Source organism: Peromyscus leucopus, chromosome 5, assembly GCF_004664715.2.
Source record: "Peromyscus leucopus breed LL Stock chromosome 5, UCI_PerLeu_2.1, whole genome shotgun sequence".
Lineage (NCBI taxonomy): Eukaryota > Metazoa > Chordata > Mammalia > Rodentia > Cricetidae > Peromyscus > Peromyscus leucopus.
This window is the reverse complement of record NC_051067.1, coordinates 75,659,190-75,680,998: the sequence shown is the minus strand read 5'-3', so window position 1 is coordinate 75,680,998 and position 21,809 is coordinate 75,659,190. Positions and strand designations below refer to the sequence as shown.

Sequence of the window (21,809 nt, the reverse complement as noted above, 5' to 3'; positions counted from 1 at the left end):
GTAAGATGAGAACTTGCCAGAGTCAGTTCTCTCTTCCCAACGTGTGAGTCTCAGGGATGTATCTCAGGTCATCGGGTTTGATGGCAAACAATTTTACCCACTGGACCATCCTGCTGGCTTCTGATACAAGGTCTCAAGTAGCCCAAGGAGGACTCAAGTTCATTATGTAGTGGAGGATGACCTTGAATTCCTGATCCTCCAACCTCCACTTCCATAGTGCTGAGGTGATAAAATAAGCTCCACACCTGTTTCATGTGGTGCTGAGAATGGAACCCAGGGCTCCACGTATGCGATCCAAGCCCTTTATCACCTGAGCTATGTCCCACGTCCATCTGTATTTTTACATCTGGCTATGCCTGTGTGTTTCTATGGTCCTATGTGAGTGCGATGGTGAGATTCCAGACAGGTCAACAACGTGTTCTGGTGACAGATCTTCAGCTATGATTCGAAAGTGGGGAATCCATGATTCCACACACTCAGCCACAACTCAGGGACCAGAGGTGGCCCTGCCTGCCAGGCTGGGCATAGGATTAGATTGGGACCCCCATCTTTCCAGAAGGAACTAGAGCACCCCTTTCTCTTTGCCTGGCAGCACCCACTGTTGAGATCCTTGCTTATCTTCTGTGCTGGGTGTGTGCCTACTTTCCCAAGAGGCCCACCCAGCTGCTCTGGAGCCCAGTGTTGCCCAGCCCAACCTTCCGTGGCCCAGGATGTGGCTGATGAAGCCCAGATGTTTAAGCCTGCCCTCCCCCACTGCTGCCGGCATCCTGGCAGGCAGTGCCATGAGCTTGCTTCTCGCTCTCCAACACCTGCATGGGAAGAACACACCTGCTGCCAGCTGTAGTCAGGTAGGCAGCTGGGAAGGAGGAATGTGGGGGATTCCAGCTGTGACACCCCAGCTGTGCCCAGCCCCCCTGGTAGTGCTCCCTCCTTCTCAATTTCTTCAGGGCCAGGTGTGCCCTCAGATCTGGGCTCTGGGAGACAGGAGGGCTGGGTTACTCTGCTGCCCTGTGAGAAACACCCTCCTCCCGCTGCCAGCTGTGAAGGCTCAGAACATGGCAACTCTATATCTGTGTGTGTGTGGGTGCACTCGGTATCAAAGATGGGGTCTGAGTGTGGGGTAGGATGAGTGCAAATATGTGTGAATGTAAGGGCAAGAGCTTTGGTTCTGTGGGTGTAGATGGACATAGTGAATGTGTGAACCGAAGGAAAAGTATGTACATGTGAACACAGGGAGGTGTTACAGCGTGAGTTTCAGTGTACGGATGGAAATAGGGATGTTGTGTATTTGTGTAAATGTAAGGATGGACCGTGTGTGCGTGAAGATGGAAGAGAGAGAGAGAAAGAGAGAAAGAGAGAGAGAGAGAAAGAGAGAGAGAGAGAGAACAATAAATGTCATGTGTCTAGACAAAAAGGTGTATGTTACGGGTGTGTGTGTGTAAGGTTTTCTGTGTATAATGGAATGGTCTGTGTGTATATGTGACAGAGGCAGAGTAGATAGATGGATGCTGTGGGGGGTGTGTGTGAGACTGCAGAATGGCTTTGTGTGTGAATACAGCATTGGTGTGTGAGTGGAAGGTGGGAGCTACTGAGAGTACAAAATGGGTGTTGTGTGCAAATGAGGACTTGTGTGTGTGCAAATGAACAAAAAGGCTGTTGTGTGCAAATGGGGACTGGAGTGTGTGTGTGTGTGCAAATGAAAGGATTATGAATGAAGGGTTAATGTGTGGTGTCTACGTATGGGGGTTGTTGTTGTATGGGGTGTATGTGTAAAAGGATATTGTGGATTGTGTGTGAAGAGTTCATGCTATATACAATGTGTGTATATAGGGTTGATATTATCTGGTGTATATGCAGGATTGATGGTGTGTCATATGTGTCTGAATGGTCGATGTGCATGTGTGTTTGTGTGACAGGTTCATGTTGTCCAGTGTATGTTTGCAGAGTTGATATTGTTTAGTACGTGTGTGTAAAGGGCTGATGTTGTCTGCTGTGTGTGTGTATGTGTGAAGGGTTGATGCTGTCGTGTGTATTTGTGTGCAGGGTTGATATTGTGCAGCATATATGTGTAAAGAGTAGATATTGTCTGGTGTGTGTGTGTGTAAGGAGTTGATATTGTCTTGTGTGTTGTGTATGTGTGTGTGAAGGGTTGATGTCTTGTGTGTATATGTGTGTGAAGGGTTGATATTGTCTTGTGTGAGTGTATGAAGGGTTGGTGTTGTAAATGTATATAGCATGTATGTTTTCAGGGTTGATGTCTGGTGTGTGTGTGTGTGTGTGTGTGTGTGTGTATGTGTGTGTAAGGAGTTGATATTGTCTTGTGTGTTGTGTGTGTGAAGGGTTGATGTTGTTTAGTAAGTTAGGAAAGTGTTAATGTTGTGTGGCGTGTGTGTAGGGCTCAAGTTATTTATTGTGTGCCTGTGAAAGGTTGATATTGTGTAATGTGTGTGTGAACAGTTGACAGTGTGTTGTATTGTGTGCAGGATTGTTGTCTGCTGTGTGTGAAGGAGGAGTTGACCCCCACACACACCAAAAAAAGCCTTACATCTCTGTCTCTTCTCCCAGTCATCCAGGTCCTGGATCTTCTCATCCTGGCCCAGCCTGGGTCCATCTGTCTGTCTGTCAGCACAGCCTCTCTGGGTTCCCCTTTCTGGAACCATCCTTCTCTCCCAGTCTCTCTAGTCCCCAGGCCCCCTCCCCCAGCAGTCCCTTCCAGCCCCCAGCTCTCACTGCACCCCCAGCCACACACAGCCCCCTCACTTTCAGCCCCCTCTTGCCTTGGAGTCCCTCCCCCTCCCCTGTGGCAGCCCTGAAACTTTAACCGGGTGTTAAAAGTTTCTGTTTACGAGAAGCCCTTGAATTTTTAAGGACATATCAATTCCCTCCCTCTGCCAGGGCCTTGCATCCTAGCCTCACAGGCAGCCACTGGAGTACAGGGGCAGGCCTGGATCAACAGATAGGATCCCAGGGCCATGGCCCCAGGCAGGAATGACAGGCGCACTACCTCCCCAGACAGCTTCAGGCACAGAGACCCTGCTTCCTGACACACAGGTGCACATGTCCACCGAGTAACACAGATGACTATGGCTGTTGTCTTTAGGGAAGCAATCTACCACACACAGATAGCCCTTCCCTTGTGAGTGCATGTGCAGATGTATATATGCACACTATTTTGGCTTTTGAGATAGGGTCTTATGTAGCCCAGGCTGGCCTCCAACTGGCTGTGTAGACAAGAATGACCTTGAACTTCTGACCCTGCTGCCTTTGTCTCCAGAGTGCTGGGATGGTAAGTGTGTGCCATCATGACTGCCTTATGTAGACCTGGGGATTGAGGCCAAGGCTCCATGCTAGGAAGGCACTTTATCAACCCCACCTTTCACATGCATGCACACAAGCACAAGTATGTCCTCCTTGGTACCCACCCACCCACCACAGCGCTACACACTGACACACAGTGACCATACACATCGCTATGGGCTGTGTAGACAGGCTGACCTTGAGCTCGAACACATGGATATATTCACCCTGACATGGGCTAACACCTACCCACATGCCTGACGAAGACATCCAGTGCCCGGTGCACACAGAGATACACTCAGATCCAGTCCGGCATGTTAGCATGAAACACACACTGACTGGCACGGGCTGACCCACTCTGGTCCATCAGGTCTTTTCCACTGTCTGGGACCCACAGGAGGGAAACATGCACAGAACGTCTGCTCACAAGCAGTCCCTCTGGGACGCTTGGACACTCACACTCTGGGACATACACGGAGACAATGTGACAGATATCCAAGGTGGCCACACTGACATGTTCGGTCAGTGCTGACACACTCACCCAGGTGTCCTGTGGCCTCACCTCCTGCTACACTAAGATTTCCATCAAGGACCGGTGCTCCCTGTCCCGCTATGTCCCAGTGCTTGGCTCAGCGGTGTGGAAGGCACCTTTGCTGACTCACAGACACCTCTGTGAGTACAGCCACACCCATCTCACTACTCAGAACACACTGAGCACAAAACACTGGCCTTGCTCAAACCCACACCAGACATCCCAGGCACATCCGTGCTATCTCAGAGGTTTTGGGACAAAGGGCACAGCGTTCAGGGACATTTACATGTACACATCCTCATGCCTGCTAGCCCCTACACACCCACCCACGCACACCTGGGCACCTATACCACCCCAGCAGACAATGCACTGCTGAGAACTGCCGCAGCTTCTTGGCCCAGGAGGCTGACAAAGTGCTGCTCACACCTGGCGGTAGGAAGGCGTTCTGCGTGACAGGAGCTGCCTGGGGTCACCCAAGGGTTCTTTGTGCCCTACTCCAGGGTTTCCAGTACCTACCTACCCCTCTTCCCTCCTTCTCCCTTCCCTCTCTCCCTGGGAAGGGTTCTTTCTCCCTCTGGGGTTTGCTTGTTTGGTTTTTGAAACAGGGTCTCACTAGACAGGCCAAGCCAGCCTCGAACTATGTAGCCCAGGGGTTGGTCTACGGTTCACTCATCATCTTTCTGTTGTGGCTTCTGAGTGCAGGGATTGCAGAGATGTGCCAACCCACCCACCCCATTCCCATCTGCAGTGGAAGTGGGGAGTCCCGGGCCTGCAACAGGGGCAGTTTCCCCATAATACAGCTAATGCCCCTCAGTCCCAGGACATGTGCAAAGGTATGGGAGACGTGTGTGTGTGTGTGTGTGTGTGTGTGTGTGTGTGTGTGTGTGTGTGTGTGAGAGAGAGAGAGAGAGAGAGAGAGAGACTTGGAAGTCTCTAAGGTTTGGCTATCAGGATTGTAGATCAGCATGCCCTAGGCCTGGGGTATATCTGGGCAACACAATGTGTGATGTGTGATGTCTGTGTACAGTGACACTTTGTGTCCTTTGTGTGGGGTTCCAATGTGTCAGTGCATCCTTTCCTTCAGTGTCACCCTGTGTCTGGGTGGATTGCCACAGCTGCCTGCCAAGATATTTTGGCTTGGCTGTGTGTTGGTGTGTCATTGTGTGTCGAGTGTGACAAGGTATGGTTGTGTGATCGTACATGTATCACTCTGCAGGAACATGTGTGGCACGTGTATGTATGTTAGTGTGGCTCTCAGCGTTGTTCTGCATTGGGACGACATGTGACAGTAGGTGGTGTGTGGATCTTGGTTGTGTCTGTGCCCGGTGTGCACCGCCGTCTGGTGTGACTCCATGAGGAATAGGCCCTACGTTCCTCCGTGACATTCGTGCCGGTCCAAGCCCTGCTGCGTGTCAGCGTGTGTCGGCGCCCGAACGCCGGCCAGCACGTGTCGGGGCGGCCGCGTCGGTGTGCGTCCCCGCGTGTGTGTGTGTGTGTGTGTGTGTGTGTGGTGTGTGCGCGCGTGTGTGCATGTGTGTGCGCGCCGGCCGCGCTCACCCGCCCCGCCCGCCCCTCCCCGCGCCCCTCCTCCCGCCCGCGCCGCCCGCCCGCTCCCTCTCCCCGGAGTGCGCCGCTTCCAAACTTTGTCTAAACTTTCACTTTCACAGCGCGGCGGCGGCGGCGGCGGCGGCGGCGGCGGTGGCGGGCGAGGGCGACCGGCCGAGCGGCGGCGGCATGGAGTAGACGCGCGGCGGCGGCGGCGGCGGACGCGAGAGGCAGCGGCGAGCGCGGCGGCGGCCCGAAGCCCGCGGGGCCGAGCCTGTGAGCGCGGAGCGGCGGTGGGCCGAGCGGGGCCGCGGGCCGGGCGGGCGCCGCGCGGCGGAGGCCGGAGCAGCGGAGCCGGAGCCCGAGTGCCAGCCAGCGCGACGCCGCCTGCCGGGCCTGCCCTCGCCGCGGCCGGCCTCCACGCTCGCGCCCGGGCGCCCAGCGATGTACTCCCCGTACTGCCTCACCCAGGTACCGGCCGCCGCCCCCGCGCCCCGGCAGGGCCGGGCCGGGGTCCCGCAGGCGCGCGGGCTGCGGGCGGGGCGCGGGGCGCTGCCCTGGGGCGCGCGGCGGGAGTGCGTGGAGAGTGGGCGAGGGGGGCGAGTGCGCGCGGCGGGGCGCGGCGGACAGCGGACCCCTGCTGCTGCGCGGCGGTGCGGCGTGGTGGCAGGCGCGGGCGGGCAGGGTGACACGGCGGCAGGAGGCAGAGTGGCCCCGGGGCGCCGGGGAGCGCGGGCGGGCGGGCGGGCGGCGTTCCCTGAGCGCGGCGCGGCGCGGCGCGGCGGCTCCCGGGGTGGCAGTGGCGGGCGTGCGGGCGGCCGCTCAGCGCGCGGCTGGGGTGCCCCGAGCGGCCCGGGCGTCTCCCCAAAGTCTTTGTTCAGGCCTCGCATGGGAGCGGGGCTGAGAAAATGGCGGGGCTCCCAAATTTCGGAGGGGCAGGGGAGGGGAGGGAGGGACGGGCGTGCTGCCAGCCCGGGCCGCGCCTCTCTGCGGATCCTGGACGTTTGCAGACGCGGCTCCCCGGCCCCAAACTTTCCTCCGTGCAAACTTTCTGGTCTCGGAGACCTGGACCGCCGCGGTGTGGACCTGGAAGCGCCCCAGGGAATCCCGGCCCGCCACCCGCAGGCGGGAAGGGCGGGAGCAGCGGTGGACACCGCCGGCCGACCCCGTTGGGATCAGCCGTCGGGTCAGCCCCTGGCACGGCAGCGCCGACCTTGGCGTGCTGCGGGAGCGCGAGCGCGAGAACGCGTCCCGCCTCCAGCGAAGTTCCCTGCGCAGTGTGTAGCGGACGCCGAGGCCTGGAGCATGCCTAGTCTGCCACCCCACTCTTTTCCAGCCCTGACTCCAAGCCCTGAGAGGGCACATGCTAGCCCAGCCCAGACCTAGAGGGATCCTCAGAGCTACCTGCAGGACCAGGCCAGGGCAGGTGACGGATTCGGCAAGCAGAGGGGATTTGTGGAGGTTGATTAGCTTTGCCTGCCGGCAAGGCCTGTCTTTGGAAGCTCTCTAGGCCAGCCCTGAATCTCTAACGGCCCCGCTCTTCTAAGCCAGAGCCCTATCAGACAAGTGCTAAATGTGCCCTACCTCAGAGTGGGAGCACATGCCCATGGTGCATATATATGGCCAGGTATGTGGGGAGCGTGCCAGGATGTTCGGAAGGGCAAAAAAGTAAATGCAGGTCCGTTGCAGTTCCGCCGACACAGTGTTCCCAGGCACTAGTGTGTGTTTGTGAGTCTAGAATCTCTATGTGTGGCCCCTGTGGGTCAGTGGTGGCCAGGCTGCGTGGCACAAACACAGATGACCCGGAGAGATGGCCTGTCTTCCAGTACAAGTCACGTGCAAGCATGTGTCAGCGGAGGAGCCCATGCATGCCTGCCTCACACATGCAGGTGTCAACAGGCAGTTTGACGGACACTCTGTGGGTCTGTACCTCCACGTTGTCAACAACCTTATGTTTGGGTCCCCCACAGGAGAACCTTGTCAGGTGTCTAGAGCTGAGCCGTGGCTACCTTCAGACGTGCTGGTCTTTGTGGCTGGTGTTTGAGGCCCTAGTGGGACAAAGACCCTCAACTCCAGCTGCCACCTTGTCTACCAGGCTGCTAGCCGGCCTCCAAGACAGGCTTGCCAGACATCTGGGCTTGCCCCCTCCCCACCCCGTGGGTCAAGCGAAGAACCCACTCCTGGAGAGGAAATGCCAGCTGACATGGTGGCAAGGCTACGAAGGGCCTGGGATGGCCCCCAGAATTGGGGTGATGGCCTCGGCTTGGCTCTGTGGCACTCCAGAAGGGAATATGGGCTCCAATCTGTGCGAGTTACATCTTGCACACGCCAGGCTGCCTGGGAGGGGAGTGGGCACAGTCTCATCAGTCTGCCAGCCCTGCGTGGTGGGCAGGGAAACCCCTTTGCTTAGGGTCCTTGGCAGCCTTCGGTCAGCAGGGTCTGGCTGTCCCTGCCTTTCAGCCACATCGCCTTTCACAGACCTGTCTGCTGCGGCAGTGTGCTGCCTGTCCTCGCTCTTCCAGCAGCCTCTTCCGCTGGCTGCCTTGTGTGTGTGTGTGTGTGTTTCTCTATCTCTGCTCTTTGTCTGTTCCTTGCCATCCCTGTCCTTCTGATCATCTAGCTGTCCCTCTGGCTCTGGCTTCCACCTCTGTCTTCCTCACTTCACTCTCAGCCTCCCCCCCCCCACTCACCACCACCCCCTTTTTCAAATCAGAATTGGCTTCAATTTTAAAGTCAATAAATGATTGAGTAGTTGGAGCAGCAGGGCCCTTGGGAGGCAAGGGGAAGTGGGGGGAGTCTCCTTCTACAAAAGAGAAACGCTGATCCATCAGTTGGTGAGGCGGTTGCTGGAGCTGCTGAAGGCCTTTATAGCCGCTGGACTGAGTCTCAGGTGGATCTCGGGAAAAGGGTGGACTCAGTGGGCCCCTCGACAAACCGAGACACATACAAGCACTATCATCACCAAGGGAGGTCATAAGCATTGTATTCACACTGACATCAGACACACAACTCTTAACATATACCTCAACACACAAGTGCTCTTAGAGATGGGATATGTGCATTCATGTACATTCAGACATGGAAACTTCCCCTGTCACATAGCCATCAAGGCCAAACCATGTGCCTGTATTCATAACCATCAACACATACACACACACCACTCCCAAGACAGGCTGTGTGTGGACATGTCACAGAAACAGTGGTAGCTCCCAGAGTCATGGATCCCTCAGTGCAAACTGGGCCACAGCAGATATAAATGTGCACACAAAGCCAAGGACAGGTGAGCCGTGGACATCCATCTTTCCACAGACATAATGTTCTTGGTTTTCAAGTTGTGAGCAGAGGCTCTTTAATATCTATATAGATACACACCCATGTCTTCCCACTCCTGGCCACAAGAACACATATGCTAACATGCAGATAATTGTGAACACACACAAAGGCACACATGGATGTACACAGATAGGCTCACCCTCAGACAGGCACACTCTGTTGTGGTCACAGAACCTTGGATCTTGCACAGACATGCACACACTTGGAGAGCCATTGCCGCCTCATGCCTTCCACCTCTGTGGCTTTTCCTGGCTCCCTACGGCCACTTTTCTGTCCCTATAAACTATGGACTGCTCTTTGTTCTTGAATGAACTGGGACTCACATTCTGTTTTTTCATTTGTTTCTTGAGATGGACGCCTTGCCATGTAGCCCAGGCTGGCCTTGAACTTGCAGCTGTCATCTTGCTTCCGCCGAGTGCTGGGAAGACAGGGTTGAACTACTATGTCCTATCTTGGTGGTCTTTTTTTTTTTTTTTTTTTTTTTTTTTTTTTAATTTGATTGTTTGAGACAGGATGTCATGTAGCCCAGGCTGGCCTTGAAGTAGCTTTGTAGCAGAGGATAACCTTAAACTCCTGATCCTCCTGTTTCCACCTCCCAAGAGCTGGGACCACAGTCATGAACCGCCCGCCATGCTGGGAAATGCTGGCTTGTCTCTCCTGGCTCTGGCTCCACACACCTTCTGCCCCTAAGAGAACAATGAAACAAGCATAAAGTCAGGTGATTTGGGGGCCACACTGGGGTCCTGGGAGATGCTCCAGTGGTGGACCTGGCTGGGCTCAGAGCCACGGCTCCGCTGGGTTCATGCATCCCCAGAAGGAGCCTGGGTTCTTGACCTAGACACGAATGTCTCCTGTAGTTTCCATGGCTCCCAGATGGAGGCTGTGAGGACAGAGGTCGGCAGTGGGTTTGAGCTCTCTCTGCATCTCTGGGTCCTGGAACTCACAGTCCTGGGCTTTCCTGGTCTGCGAAGTGCATGTCTGTCTTTTGGCTCTGTGGTGTAACCCACTGCCATGCTGGGCCAATGACAAGTGCTTGAGAGGTGCCCCAATATTATATTGTCACCATGCGGCCCTCAGTGTAGAGGAGGAGGATGTGAAGGCAGGAACACAGGGTGGAGACCCTTGCCGCCATGGCAATCTCAGTTTACTGCCTGGAGGAGGAAGTAAGGATTTGGAAGGACAAGGCTCAGCTCTTTTCCTGTTATTGGGGTCCTGTAGGCTGATCAGAGAGTGGCAGACTTCACAGTAGCGTGAGGAGACTGCGTGAGATGAGGAAATGACCTTCCCTGTCCAGTGGGAGCCAGTGTCTCTTAGTAGAGTCTGTGGGCACACGTGGGTCTGTGTGGGAGTGGGACAAAGCATAGAGACGTGGCTCATCCTGGTAGTGACTTAGAGATGTCCCCACTGCTCCGGAGCCACGTCTCAGTCTGCATATGGGCATTGGTTTAGATGGGGACTCACTATGTGAGGACTTGACTGAAACAAGCAGGCTTTGTGGGTGGATGCGAGGATGTGGGAAAATCCTGAGGTGAGCCTGGTCCGACTGCAGACCTCCGCTGTTTTGAACTGCTTGGATTCTCTGTCCCCCAGGAATGGGGCTGGGATTTGGGGTCTTGCGGTAGTCTCCCTCCAGTTGCATCAAGGCAGGCAGAGGAGACCCCCCATCTGCTTTCCCTTACTTGGTACTGGCGATGCAGCTTCTGTCCCTGGAAGCTGGTCTCATAGGAGGGGTGTCTCCACTGTCCTGTTTCCAAAGCCCTGGGTGTGGAATTCAGAGGTTGGAGGGATGTCAATGATAGGCTACCGGGTTCTCAAGATTCCAGTATCTTGATCGGCATGCTGGGTGGTTTTACAGCCGCCATGTCCTCATGGACATGGATGACCATGTGTGTGCTCCTCGCCACTTGTTTCTGAGGGTCTATTGATGGGTAAGGACTGTCACTCATTCTCTCTCTTAGGTATTTAGTGACAGTGTCGCCAGGGTGTGCATTACCACGCATGCTCATACCTCTGTGGCATGGCCTTGTCCAGCCCTTGGATAGCACTGTGCCTGCTACTGTCGCTGCTCTTTGGACTGTGTTTCGGAGTGGAGTGACGTGTCACCGTGACATGTAGGTCCCACCTGTGACAGTGAATTGGCCTGTGTTTTTCTGGAAGGACAGCGGTCACAGCTAAGTGTGTATTCATAGCTCACACACGTGTTAGCATATGTGTGTTAACCCGCACTCACATATACGCCAGCATGTGTCTGTGTGTGCCAGCCTCCAACCCCATGTCACTGTGCATCCCAGGCTTGTCCCTGTGACTGTGTGTCACCACATGGCCCTTCTCTCAGGCATTCCTTGGCTTCCAGGCATCATGCGTGATGTCCATGATGTCCCCTGGCTGAGCAGCTGGGAGCAGACTGGCCTCTTGTCCCTTCCCATGAGGTTGTGTGGCCGTGGTGGCCCTGCTGAGCCTCTGCCTGTTGTGGACAGGAGCTCATTGTGCGGGCAAGGTACGGTGTGCTGGAGCAGCCAGCCCATAGGCCTCCCTCTGTCCGCTCAGTGCACATTGATTTTGGCTTCTGCCTGTGGCTGCCCTGGCCTGGCCAGCTGGGTGTGCGACTGTGTCTGTGGGCCTGAGCCCGCTGTCCCCATAGTCCTCAGCATCCCCACTGTCAGGCTTACCCTGAGGTCCATACCCCAGAGCCAATCGATATCCCTGGGAGGCCTCTGAGGGTTCGGATTTGGAAACTGAGGTCCCCTTTCCTCCCCCCTTTCTCTAGCTCTTTCCTCTCTCCCTCCTCCTCCTCCCCCTCCCGCTCCCTCTCTCCCTCTCTCTCCTGCCAAACGCGTCTTGGCTCTCTCTGAATATCTCTCCTCCTCGATTTTTGGCTCCAGCTCTGGGCTCACTCACTAAAGGAAGAAGGGCTAGCTCCCCACCCCCACCCCTTCCTCAACACCTCCCCCTCCTCAGGAGCCCCTCTGAGGGCGGGAGCAGCCTCTAGCAGGGGCCTGGGCCCCAGAGTAGGCTTGGCCAAGGGGGGCCCAGGCCCAGAGGGTGAAGGGATGAGGGGGATTGGGCCTGGCAGCCTTAGGGGACAGTGGGCAGGGTGACTATGCTGCCAGGCTGAGCAGGCGGGCAGGGAGGGGTCGGGGGCACAGAGCTGGGGTGTCTGGCTTCTGGTGGGGCTGGCAGGCCTCTGTGAGGCGCAGCTGTGCCCAGAACTCAGAGTTGCGTTTGCCACCACTACCGATGTGGCTGCGCCAGCCAGAGAGGGGAGGTGGGTACCGGGCACTGCGGCTCTACACAGCCAATCAGAAGCTGGGCTGCACTGGGGAGCTTTCTACCCACTAAACCCCACCCTGAGGGAAGCTGGGGGTAGTGGCCAGCAGTCGCCGGGGTCAGCGCCCACCGCCGTTGCTGGGACCCAGCTCGGTCTGCTGAGGTGGATGCCAGCATTCCTAGCATGGGTCAGACCCAGACCGGGGGTGGGGGTGGGGGTGGGCCTGTTAGTCCCCACCTGAATCTGTAAGCCAAACTGGAGGAAGGGACAGTTCTGAGGTACATTCAGCGACATGCCTCGAGAGGTGACTTTCAGACTGAAGAGCAGGAAAGAGGGGCACAGATCATCCAGGTGGGTCCAGGGAACTATCAGCCTCGATGCAGTCATCCGGTGGGGGAGTTTATTCTGGGTCCCTCTCACACAAAGTCATACACTCGCTGGCACAGGCGGGCACAGAGAATCACATTGGCAATCCAAACCTCCCTCCATCAGGCATAAACATGTGTGCACACGCACACACAAGACGTGTACATACAAAGAGACTCCCCCCTTCAGACACCTACAGATACCCAGCCGCACCCCAGCATATCAATGCGCATGACAGGCAGGGAGCCACGTGTGGGTGGAGATGCACAGGGACTCACAGTCACACAACCACATGCCATGAAGCACAGTCCAGACCACCACCACCCAACACACAGGAACACATGGAACTCACAAACATGTGTGAGTCATGTGTGTTGTCCGTCCCCCCCCCCCCCCCCCCGCACCAAACGCAGGAACATGCCATAGCATAGCCTTGGACACATGGGCACGGATATATCTCTCCGCCCAGTACATCCAGAGTGATTTTTACCCACCAGGAAATGTCTGGAAACATACTTGATTGGCACACACGAAGGGGCGTCACAGGCAATGAGTGGGTGGAAGCCAGGGATACTGCACAGGTCACCCCACTACAAAGAACAACCCAGCCCCAAATATCAGTAGTGCTAAGGTCTGAAACACCACCTTGCGAGTATAGCCATGTGCTAACGCCTGACATCCATCGTACACCTGTACATACGCATGTAAGACAAAGGCTGGCTGGCACAGGGTCACACACAAATCTGGACATTGTCCCATGTGCTGCCAACACACGTGAACCCGGGCAGAGTGACATCGTATATTAGTTTGTACTCGGCCACAGCTGGGCCAGGTTAGAAATAAGAATACCTTACTGGAGCCATGTCACTGACTGAGCCACTTGGGTGACCCTGACCTGTCCTGGCAGAGTTTGGAGCCCTGGTTCTCCGGCCTGGCTTGTGGGATATGTCCATCTGTGCCCAGGACTCTGCTGGTTTTCTGGACCCAGCAGCTGAGGTCCCTCCCCTCACTGCCCAGCAGCTGTAGAGAACAGGAAAGGAGACAAAGCTAAATTCTGAGACCTTGTCTTTGTGGGACTCTAACCTTTGACCTTTATTCCCTTGCAGTTCGGGACTAGAACCTGGGCCTCAAGAATGCGCCTGCTGAGCTGTGCTCGCACTCAGGCATTTTGGCTCTGCGTTCTTCACCTTTGACCCTGGGAAAACAGACGAGTCGTAGGTGGCTGAGGAGTAGTGAGAGGAAGCCTTTTGTAGCCCGACATCGAAATGAGCATTTGTCCTAAAAAATAGTTGACAGTTGATGTGTAGAGGGCTCAGTATGCCGGGTCCTGAGCTAGGCGCCCCTGGCGCATCTCCTCGCGTTCTTCTGTGTGAGGCAGGGCTTGTGATGAGCAGAGAGCTGTAGCGCCGGCTCTCTGGGTTCGAATCCCGGCTCCGCTAGGCTAGGCTCTCACTAGCTAAGTGACCTCAGACTTTCTGGGCTTTATTCAGAAAGCAGGATTGTGGCCAGCATGGGTGAACCCTGCCTTGTAAAAATATTTATGAGTGTTTCGCCTGTATATACGCTTGTGTACCACGTGTGTACCTGATGCCTGAAGAGGTCATAGGTTAGAAGGTGTTGGTTCCCCTGGCACTGGAATTGGGCATGGGTGTAAGCCACCATGTGGGTGCTGGGAGCTGAACCTGGGTTTTCTGCCAGAGCAGTCATTAAAGCCAACTCTCCAGCCCACGGAGGTGAACCCCTTTAGTCCTAGTACTTGGGAGGCTGAGGCAGAAGGATCAAGAGTTCCAGACCAGCTTGATTTAAATAGCCCAGCCCTGTCTCAAGAATAATTTTTTTTTTTTTTAAAACTGAGCATGGTGGCTTGCCTTTAATCCCAGCACTTCAGAGGCAGAGGCAGGAAGGTCTCAGCCCGACCATCTCAGTACACATCATAGTGTGTACATGGGGATTTGCAGGCTAGTCAAGGTTATATAATGAGCTCTTGTCTCAAAAACCTGTAGTAATAATAATAAAACAGAAAAAAAAAAAGATTGAAAAAGAAAAGAAGAAGCGGAGCTGTTGCTTGCAGAAAATGCTCTAAAATTGTACGGGAATGTGGACATGTGCACTTGATTTTATATACAACAAAACAAGATCCAGAGAAGTCTTATGTGGTGCCAGGGTCAAGGGCAGGAGGCCATGTGGTCTCTGCTGGGTTCCTGATCACTGCTCCCTTGAGTCCCGGGGATGAGGCAGCATGGTAACCATTTCCTTGACCGTTCCCTAATTTCTGCAGTCACAGTGTGATTTCAAGTGTGCCTCGGTCTCCGTCCTGGTTGCACCCTCCTCTTTATTCGGAAATTAAGATCTTCTGTTTAGTGCTCATAATAAGGGTGGTCTTCCAAGCTTGCACCCCACTCGTCAGGCCCCTCAGCATAGCAGGCCCACTGCCCTCTCCCACACCTTGCTGGGCACCCAGCCGGAGCCTGCGTGTTGGGGTGCAGCCGGGGGCCTTTGCATTCCTTGACAAATATTTACCAGGCACCTCCTGGGTGCCAGGCCCTGTTCTAAGCCCTGGGGGCTCGGCATGGTGCAAAGCCCGCAAAGGTGCCAGCCCCAGTGGGAAGGCAGACAGTGAGTCCGATAAACAAGGGTGTGTCCTGTCCTTGGGACTGTGCTGGGTGCTGTGGGAAAGATCTCAGCAGGGCCCTCCGAGTGTAGGCAGCTGCAGGATTAGCAGAAGGGGCCTGGGTACCCATTTCCACTACCCTCGGTCACCCCTGCTTTCTCACACTGGAAGCCTGGAGGTAAAGGGTGTGGGGCTCAGTGTGGGGCCCCACATCTGTCCGGAACCCAAGCCCGATTGTCTCTCCATCTGTAATCATTCTCTCTGCATCTGTGTGGTACAGCATATAGTGTCCACCTAAGACCTGGGACTATAATGACTGGGTCCTCTCTGTACAGAATCTGAGCCTGGACAGGCATTGAAATTCTTGACTGTGGCACTCTGAGCCAGGGGGCAGGGTGGGGCAACTGGTAGCCCAGAGACGCACTTCCACCTGGAGCCCTAGATTTAGCTCCTGGGGGTGGGCCTGGTTTATTTTTACCTCAGCCTGTCACCCTGGCAGCACCAGGCTACACCATCTTTGCAGAGTCTTGGGGTCCTGCCATACTTTTTGGGGGGACCTGGCTTTGCATGCTTGGCCTCCAACTCTCACTGGGCCACCAGACCCCCTGTATCCATAAAGTTCCCGAATCAAGGACTCTAGGCTGGGGGCCTAGGACAGGATCAGTGCTACAGGCTGGCAACTACCAGCCTGGTGGCATTTGGTTTGGCCCCCTGCCTGCCCCCACCCCCACCCTGTGCCTGGGCAGAGCCGAGCGGCTGCTAGTGCCAGTCTCCATTTCGGAGTTTGCAGTTGGGGGGGGCACCTCCAGTCCCTGGCCTGTCCCGTGCAGCCCGAGGCTGGCCCCCCCATACCTACCCCCCATACCTACTCCCCCATGCCTACTCCTTGGAAGGGCTTAGGGCTGCTTTGCCGCTGCCCCTTTGCAGCCTGGAGCTTGGCGAGGGTGTCTGCCTGGCTTCCATCTTTTCCCTAGTGCTCCTTCTCGCTCTCCATCCTTCTCTGCCTGCCGTGGCTCTCCATTCCTGGCACCATGTCCCTTCCCCTCCCGTAGGCGCCAACCTCACTTCCAACCCTGCCATTGTTGGCTCTCCCAGCCTTCTCTGCCGCCTAGGGCTGGGACCAAAAAAATGGGGGTTTGGGAGGTGTGGGCCTGTGGCCATCAGGGGCTTGCTGGTTGCTTATCTGCATGTCTGGAATGGGCATGTTCTCTAAGCCAGTCGGCTGACCTGCCTCTTCATTTAGCCTCAAGGTGGGCAGAGCTAGGCTTCAGCGGAAGCAGGGATTCTTCCATTTCTGAAAGCCCCCTAGGCCTTGCGCTGGCCTCTGGACATCCGGGAGACCAGAGTGGCTGTTAACTGCATGCCAGGTGTGGGCAGGCGAAAGCGAGTCTTCATGGATGGGGTGTCCACACACTTCCCCTCAAATTCCTCCCGGAAGTACTGGGCTCCTGCTGCCCTTCTTCAGAGCTGGGATGGGGCTGACCAAACCCGGTACTCGGTGCTTGTGCCCCCAGAGGGACAGGGGACTTTGGAGGAACCGGTTTACTGCCCCCCCTCCCCCAAGCCCGCTGCCCGAGTGAGTCTCTCTGCACTAAACAAAGTTTGCTAAGTAACTTCAAATGTTATTTGAGGACGCCTGGCCTCAGCCCAAGGCGGCCCTGTGGAAACTTGTTTTTCGCTGCCGCCGAGGCTGCAAGTATCAAAGACACACTTTCGGATGAGGGGGGTGTGCTTCCATGCCTCTCCCCCTCTGTAGCAGGAGCTGGCCCCGAGCGGACACTCAGAACAGCCACACTCGGGACACACATATCTTCCTGGGTCATGCACACCACACAGCAACAGGCCAGCCATAACATGCAACACACACACACTGATGGAGGCCTGAAACACGTGTGTCTTGTATGTGACACAGGGTAGCGACACTAGCCCATGTCCCCAGAATCCTTCCAGCCGGGGAGGTTTTGTCCCTTTGTGCTTGTCACACAGTTCAGATGCTCAGAGTAATTTTTTGTTTGGGGTTCCTGGGCATACTTGGATAAGCCCCCAGCCTCAGTTTCCCTACCCATAGAGGGAAGCTGGATAGTGGGAGAAGCCCAGTCCCACCCTGATTAGAATCCCGGGGTTGTAGCTAGAGTTCCTGGGCCTGGCTGCTTTCAGGCTGTGGTTGGGTGCCTGGTCTCTCCTGAAGGGTTGAATCGCGAGCTCAGCTCTGAGCATGGGGCCCGCTTATAGGAAGTGCTGGCATTAATACCGTCCTGAAGGTGTGACCAGCTGACTGTGTGACATGGTGCACACCTGGAGGCCCGAAGGCCACGCAGACCCATGTCTTCCATGTCCCCCTGGAGTGACATGTGTCCACCCTGCTGACTTGATCCCTCTGGCCTTCCCTTCTCTTTGGCTTTCTTTTTTTTTTCTTTCTCTTTCTTCCCATTTTTTTTTTTTTTCCAGTGCTGGAGGATTTAATCCAGGGCCTTGAGCACCAGTCTGTCCCCTTTCCTCAAATTGCCTTTCTTTCTTCTCCAGGTCTCCATGCCTTCTGCTAGGCGGTCAGAGAGAAATGTTTACAGGGCACTTTATCCCTCGCTGAAGGCAGCCAGGCCTCAGGTCCTCCATTCCCTGAGCTCTCCAGTCACTGTCCTGGGGCCACGCTCACCCAAATCCCAGCAAGGACTGAGCTCTCGAGCTGACAGTGGGGAGGCTTTGTCACATGATCCCTGTTGTGTCTCCGAGGGTTGCAAACCGGTGGACCCCTGGAACATAATGAAAGCCTCGACTTGACGGGACAATGGGATGGCACCCCCCACCGCGAGCGCGTCCCACCCCCCCTGTCAAGTGTATCCTCACTGAGGTGGGTTTGTAGGGTATCCCAGCCCAGCCTCACACACTGCTCATCTCCACTCACAGGCAATGCCCGCAACACCCGCCACCCGCAGTCTGTCGCGCGGTGACAGCCTGTCACAGGCACTGCCGCACACCGGCACAATCTGTCGTCCACGCACAGTCTCACACACAACCTGTCACACGCGCGCACGCACACACACACACACACACACACACACAGCGGCACAGTCACACAGCCAGCCTCATGCGATCACACCAAGCGTCACAGCTTGTCACAGACATAGATTCCTCACAATCAAAATAACAGCTACAGACCCATCTCCAGAGCAGTTACACAGGGTGGGTGGGCAGAGGTACCGGTGACCTGCCCCCTTCCCGACACGGGGCAGCTATGAATAGCCTGTTTACAGAAGAGAAAATAGAGGCCAGGTACCCCATGGGGTGAACTGGGTCACCTCACCTCTCTGGCCCCGCATCTGTCCCCCAGATTTGACGCCTAGGAATTTCAAGTGGGGAGAAAATGAGCTTCCCAAAGCCCAGCTATGAAGCCTAAGGGTCATCAAACCATCCATAGCTGGGACAAATTAAAGTGTACCTTCTACCCCAGATGCTCTCTGGTTCCAAATGGTGCTCTGGTAGGCACTGGACCCCTATGGGGTTCCGCACAGGTGGTGTGTGCCTGTGATCCCAACACTCAGGAGGCAGAGGCTGAGGCAGAAGGATGGCCACAAGTTTGAGGCCAGCCTGGTATTCATAGTTCCAGACCAGGCTGAACTCGAGTGAGACCCTGTCTGAAAAAAACAAAACCAAAATCCAAACCAAGAAACCCAACCAATCACCCCCAACTGAGAAAAAAAAAACAAAAACCCATAGCAACACAAAAAGCCACTGGGCAATATGGGGCTGTCTACCGTGTAGACCATGGGCACTGAGTTGAGGGTCTGATGTGTGTATGCATAATGGTAAGGCTAGGGTGGCCATGTGGTCTGCAGTGGTGGTAGTCTGTGGTCTTGTGGGGTTCCGCTGGTAGACTCAGGTCTGGCAGCAAGAAGTCTCTGCCTGCCCTGTACACGTGGCTGGAGTGCCAGGCCAGGCCCCAGCATCTCCGGGCATCTGCACCTCCACCCCTGGGGCCCTCTGCGTTCCGGGGCGCTCTATCTCCTTTCAGCCGCCTCTTTAGGTTCCCCTTCTTTGTTCCACCCCCGCCGGCTCTCGGGGCTTCCCCGTTGGAGTTGCCTGGGCCAAAACCAACACTGCTCCAACGACAGCCTCCGAAGCCTGCAGGGTGAGGGCCCGGCCCCTTGGCCCACTCGGAGCCCAGATCCCAGCTCCTCTGGGTCGCAACAGCAACCAGGGTACACGTGGCCGCAGCTAAGGAGTAGGCCTTACAGGGGGAACCGCCTGCAAAGTAGGCTCGGGAATACCTCGGTAAGGCTTTGGGCAAGTGCACACACCTAAACCGGCTCCAGCTGTGAGCTCCAAGCGGAGTCCCCAGTCACCTTGCATCAGGAGCCCAATCTTCTGCGCACGCACGTCTAGGCCTTCCACCCCAGAAAGGCTGCCGGGGGCACACGTACTCCTAAGGAAAGGCCTTTGGGCCTGGAGCCCGGACACTCTCGATCCCTCCCCTGCGCGTGCAGAGATGAGGGAATCCGAGCACGTGTACAACAATGCGCCGTTCATGGAGGTTCCTGACTCAGGTGGTCTGTGTGCTTGCAAGATCCTCTAGTGCCCACGCTTGTGGCTCCAAGCACACTGGCACGCATATCCTCAGCCTGCACACGCGTGTGTTTCACGTGAACCACACACCTGCCAGACCGCCCAGGGCACCTGGCTCCAAATCCTTATTCAGGCTGTTGGGGGTGGGGGGCCAGTAGGGGAGGCCTAATTCCAACCTCTCCTTTCTTTTAGAACATCCGCTCCGTCACACGCCCCTGGGCGCTCCTGCCTGTGCAGTCTTTATATTTCAATTTTATATATTAAATATATATTTATATATATTTCTGTAAGAACTACTCCCTCGCCCCTCGCGCTCCCTTTGTGCTAGGACTTTCCACTCCCACTAGGCTCCGAACCAAACCTGCAAAACCTTTTTTTTTTTTTGCCTGGCAGGGACGTTAAAGCGGGATGAACTCCCCTCTCTATTAAGGACGCCCCACGTTTTTAAAGGCTGAGGACCTTTTTAAAAGACCGAGGTCGGATTGGGCTGCACGGTTGGATCCTTCAGTCCTCTCCAAACATAATCCCCGTAGTGGGTGCTGGAGGCCAGGGGACGAGTGTTTCTCTCTCTCTCTCTCTCTCTCTCTCTCTCTCTCTCTCTCTCTCTCTCTCTCTCTCTCTCTCTCTCTCTCTCTCTCTGCCTCAATTCACAAAGAGGCCATTTAATGTCCCCAACATCCACCCTAGGCTAAATTGCCACTAGCCAGCAGAGTCCAGTGTGGCCGCTGGGGCTGCATGCTTCCAAAAGCTGCGGTTGAGTCAGGCCGGGCCGGGAGTGCTCAGCCTGCAGCCGGACTGCTGAGACCCTGCGGGAGTGGCTCCGACAACCGAGCGCTGTGAGGACTCCCCAGAGAGCCCCGACGCCGGGCCACTGCTGCCCTTGGTGATCTTAAGTCCGCTCTCCAGTCCGACGACACCATCACGTGCCTGCACGCAGCCCCAGCTCTGTGCTCCCCACGGGTGCCCGCCACCCGCCCACGGGTGCCTTCCGTAGTAGCCCCCCGGGTGTTCTCTTGCATGGCAGCGTGTGGCATTCCCTCGGACCCGCTGCTGCTACTGGCTCAAGACCCAGCAGGGGACATGTGTGGGTGGGGATGGTGATGAGGTCTCCCGAGGGCCCAGGCAGGAGGTGGAACAGCAGCGCTGACTGTCGCCCCTTGCACCTGGCACCATCCTAATCGCACCGCGGATCTGCTGGAGGGACGGCGGGGTCGCGCGGGCCGCAGCGAGCGTTGCGCAGAGGCAAAAAGGCGGGAGTGGGCGTCGAGGCCCCGTAGAGCAGCGCGCCTGTGGCACTGAGGCCGCGGGGGACTGGAGTGGGTCTTGCCGACACCCATCTCGCGGGCGGCGAAGGGGACTAGTGTGGAAGAGACCACGGGCACCCGGACCGGACCGTTTACACCGGCTAAGCCCTCGCTGGGGTTGGCGCAGCGAGCCTTCCGTGGAGCCTCGGGTGCGCAGGCGTGTCCCGGCTCCCGACTCAGGAACTACCCACGCGACCCCATGTCGGGTGCCTCGAGGGTCCCTTCCAGGGTGCGGGGTGCTGTCCAGGGCTGCTTTGCCTCAGTTTCTCCGCTCGCGTTTAGCCTAGCGAGCCGGGTTGCGGCTGAGGCGCCCTGGACCAGCGCGGCGCCCGCCGCTGGGGTGTTTTTCCTAAGAGGTTCAAAAGCCCAGGTCCTGGGGCCGCCGCGACATCAGTCCCGCCCACAGTCCTGCGGGCCCAGGCGCCGGGCGACCCTCCCGAAGCCGCCGCTTTGTAGGGAGCCTTGGAGGGGAATTATCTGGGGAGATTTTTGTTCCAAGGCTTGGCTGGGGTTCGGGGCGTTTGGCCTTCGAGGAGCGAGGGGAAGAAATGTGACCAAGTGGCAGAAAATGCGCTTCCACCTCTCCTTGGCTTTCGGGCTGCGGGGATCGAGTTCCCTTGTCCAGCCTGGCTTCTGTTGTTCTTTGTTTTGTTTAAAGAAAAAAAAGAAAGAAAGAAAGAAAGCAAAAACCATCCTAATTTTACATTTTTATTTTGTCCCCATGATCAACAAGGTTTTGTCTCTTGGGGTTGACTTCTTAAATTTGGGGCGCCAAAGCCTACCCTACCTATTGCTACCAGTTCTGTCGGAGGGACGGACTTCCATGTCAGGACGGGAAGAGGGAAAAGTGGGGGAAAGGTGGGAAAAAGAACCTGTACGCTGAACCTGAGAAGGTAGCTGGTGTAGGCTGAGAGACCCCCCAGGTGTTCCACGAAAGTCGCCTGCGGAACTCCTGGTCGCCTCTGGAGCAGTCCTCTGAAATGCTTAAGTGCG

The 21,809-nt window shown here is 56.2% G+C and overlaps 1 protein-coding gene across 4 annotated transcripts in view; it reads left to right on the top strand.

Moving 5' to 3' along the window:
* Positions 1–5,479: 5,479 nt before the first annotated feature.
* Nfix (nuclear factor I X) overlaps positions 5,480–21,809 on the top strand; it is a 95,078-nt gene continuing 78,748 nt past the window's right edge. For 3 of the 4 annotated variants that reach the window (XM_028861798.2, XM_028861797.2, XM_028861793.2), the window contains exon 1: positions 5,480–5,845. In XM_028861798.2, the coding sequence (XP_028717631.1) occupies positions 5,819–5,845 (27 nt within the window). In that variant the 5' untranslated portion in view covers positions 5,480–5,818. The remainder of the gene's footprint in view (positions 5,846–21,809) is intronic. The other variant, XM_028861796.2, reaches the window with a different exon arrangement.